The sequence below is a fragment of the Galeopterus variegatus genome, unplaced genomic scaffold (genome assembly GCF_000696425.1).
Source record: "Galeopterus variegatus unplaced genomic scaffold, G_variegatus-3.0.2 Scaffold8245, whole genome shotgun sequence".
Lineage (NCBI taxonomy): Eukaryota > Metazoa > Chordata > Mammalia > Dermoptera > Cynocephalidae > Galeopterus > Galeopterus variegatus.
This window is the reverse complement of record NW_007734356.1, coordinates 49,704-52,912: the sequence shown is the minus strand read 5'-3', so window position 1 is coordinate 52,912 and position 3,209 is coordinate 49,704. Positions and strand designations below refer to the sequence as shown.

General features: G+C 43.8%; 1 protein-coding gene across 1 annotated transcript; it reads right to left on the bottom strand.

The window, feature by feature from the left end:
- Positions 1 to 2,220: 2,220 nt before the first annotated feature.
- Positions 2,221 to 3,165, bottom strand: LOC103608276 (olfactory receptor 2Z1-like). The gene has a single exon (XM_008592725.1). It carries the CDS (start codon positions 3,163 to 3,165, stop codon positions 2,221 to 2,223), a length of 945 nt encoding a protein of 314 aa, XP_008590947.1.
- Positions 3,166 to 3,209: the final 44 nt, after the last annotated feature.

The following is a 3,209-nucleotide window of genomic DNA, read 5'->3' as shown; positions in this document are numbered from 1 at the left end:
TTTTTTTTGATGTTTAGAAATTCTGATTTAATAAGGGAATACTAATGATAGAGGAGCAATAAGGAATTGCAGTTATTTCTAAATGGAAGAGTTATGGGGTGAAGGGGTCTTAGCAATAAGGAAGGGCTGCTCATTGTATCATCACAAAGCCAGGCTGAACTACGCTGCCCAATACGGGAAGTGAATGCCCCAAAGCCACCCACAAGGAGACCAATAAAGTGCAGAATGAATACATGAGAATACCCACCCAGACACAAGTGTTCAACCCAGGATTACAAAAAATATAAGAAAGCAATTCCATGAGTGGCAACCTACCAGATGCATGGAGCAAATTACATTCAAAATTTGGTGATAACAGATAAATATGAAAATTATTTAAAAATAAGTACATTTAGTAGTTTCAGAGTAATAAACAAAAAGATCATATGCATAAAACAAGAACAGGCAGTTATGATAAAATAATCAATAATAGGCAATAGAAAGAAGAAATATGTAATTGATTGATGTAGCAATAGCTAGGTGAACAAAAACAAAGAGAGAACTGATAAGCTGGAAGATCAATCTGAGGAATAATTCTAGAGTATAGCAGACAAAATAAAAATAGACAATATAAAGAAAAGCTTAAAAGTATTTTACATTTGGGGAGGAATATACACTCCTCCAGTCTATTTTTAAAGAAAACTTTAAGTCTACTTATGGAAACTTCAGGGAAGCTTTACCAGATCTGGAAGAAATAGTAACATTTCAAAAGAAATGCAATAGATAAGACTCAGGGTGTTTTGGTTTAATCCTGCAGGTTTATAAAATTGCAGAAATCCTCTTCATCCCCCCTGTTCACCTGCTCATTTTGCAGAGCAGCGAGACAGTGTGATAAGGGCTCCCAGGCATGCCTTTACTTATCCACTTGTGACCTCAGAGTGACCATGCCCAGGATGCCTATGGCCACCTGGAGGTAGGAGAATTCTCACCATCATGCTGTATCTCCTTGCCTTGATTTGTTTTACTTCCTTTGTAGTCTTCAGGAGTCATTTGTCATCCGGGAGCATTGTGATGTTGTTAAACATGGATTCAGAATCCCAGCTCCCCTACTTCTGAACTGTGTGACCTTGGATATGCTACCTAAACTCCCTGTGCTTCAGTTTGTTCATTTGTAAACAATATAATAATAGCATGCACTCATAATGTTGTTGGGGGTCTGTGCTGTCATAACAGAAAACCTTGATGGTTTACAAATAACAATTTATTTATCGCACACATAAATTCTGGTATAAGTCATTGCTGACACTGTACTGTAGTATAGCATAGGTATCATCTCTGAACGTATGTTGACTGGGTCCCAGCCAGCTCTGAAAATAAGGCTTGGGTTTGAGTGCGGGCTTGATGGTTTGGCTCAAATAATTAAAAGCCCCACTCAGTAACCTGCACCCTTGACGCACACAATACCACCATACATAAATGGGCACCTGCCATCAAAAATGCTTAAAATGACATGTCAATTCAGCCTTTGTATGCATAGGAGTGGCTCTGATTCTTCATCTAAGGGATACATTATGCAAATATCTCTGCAAATATAAGAAGAGGGGTATCAGTAGCCATCGTTCCTCTTAAAATCACTAATCGACTAATCTTAAATCTAGTGTGCATTGGTGATAACAAAAAGTTTTAGAATGACAGCATCCAATTGTAGAAGGCCTTGATGTCTGGTCAGGAAGAGGCTTCACCATCTCACATCTCAGCTCCACAACAATTGAAACAGCAAAAATACCACATGCTTGAACTGACCACTCAGGGATATTTTGAGTGACACCCTTTTACATCTGTAAAAAGTGCAAATAAGACCCAAACCAAGACACTACCAAGAATCATCAGGAGCAGGGACTTTTAGAGCATCACTGTCAGGACAAGCCCCTGGATCCTCTTTCTGGCTTTGATTTCAAGGGATGGATTCCAGATCCATTACTCACTCTGCAGAAATGTATCCTGTTTAGGTGANTTTCAAGGGATGGATTCCAGATCCATTACTCACTCTGCAGAAATGTATCCTGTTTAGGTGATTGGGATCACTATATTTGTTTCCTGCAAATCTCCAAAGTAAAATGGGAGTCTGGTAGGAGGGAGGGAGCTGGTCTGACAGTAAGTCTTGCATCATATGGACTGCAAATAAAAAGTAGGTCACAGCTATAAGAAAGGGTCCCTAGCACAAGCAGCATCACCATGTGGTCATCTCCGTAATCTGCAGCCAGGTTTGCTAAGGACTTTGACCAAAGCCATTCTAACTTCTCTGTTCCTCAGGCTATAGATAAGGGGGTTGAGTGTGGGGGTGATGAGACTGTAGAAGAGGGAGACCATGTTGTCTTGTTGTGGGCTGTGGTAGGTGCCTGGCACCATGTACATATAAAGGGCTGTCCCATAAAAGAGCCCCACCACGGTGATGTGTGAGGAGCACGTGGTGAAGGCCTTGTGTCGGGCCTCTGCTGAGTGCATGCGGAGAACGGCCCCCAGCACGTGGCTGTAGGATGTGGCAATGAGTGAAATGGGCAGTAGCAAGATCAGCACACCAAGGACGGACAGCGCCAACTCATAGGCAGAGGTGTCTGCACAAGAGAGCTTCAGGAGGGCAGGCAGTTCACAGAAGAAGTGGTCCACAGTGTGTGAGGCACAGAAGGGGAAGTGCAGCGTGATGGAGGTCTGGATGGAGGCCACGAGCACACCTGAGAACCAGGAAGTGCCCACCATGAGCAGGCAGACCTGACGTCTCATGAGCACAGGATAGTGCAGAGGGTGACACACAGCAACGTAGCGGTCGTAAGACATGAGGGATAGCAGGGCACACTCAGAGACACCCATCAGCATCAGGAAGAACATCTGAGCTGCACAGCCCCCGAAGGAGATGGAGCCTCCTCCCTGCAGGAAGGCAGCCATCATCTTGGGAATGGTGGTCAGTGGAAACCCAATGTCCAACAGAGAGAGTTGGCTGAGCAGGAAGTACATGGGTGTGTGGAGCCTGGAGTCCGTGTGAATCAGGTAGAGCAGGATGGTGTTGCTCAGAAGACCCATGGTGAACATGATGACCACAAGAAAGAAGAGGACCAGGTGTGACCCTGTGTTGCTGAAGAGCCCCATGAGAATGAAATCTGAGGCTGCTGACTGATTTGATTCTCCCATCCTCCAGGAGGCATCATTCATCTGCAGGAAGAACAGCACATTTG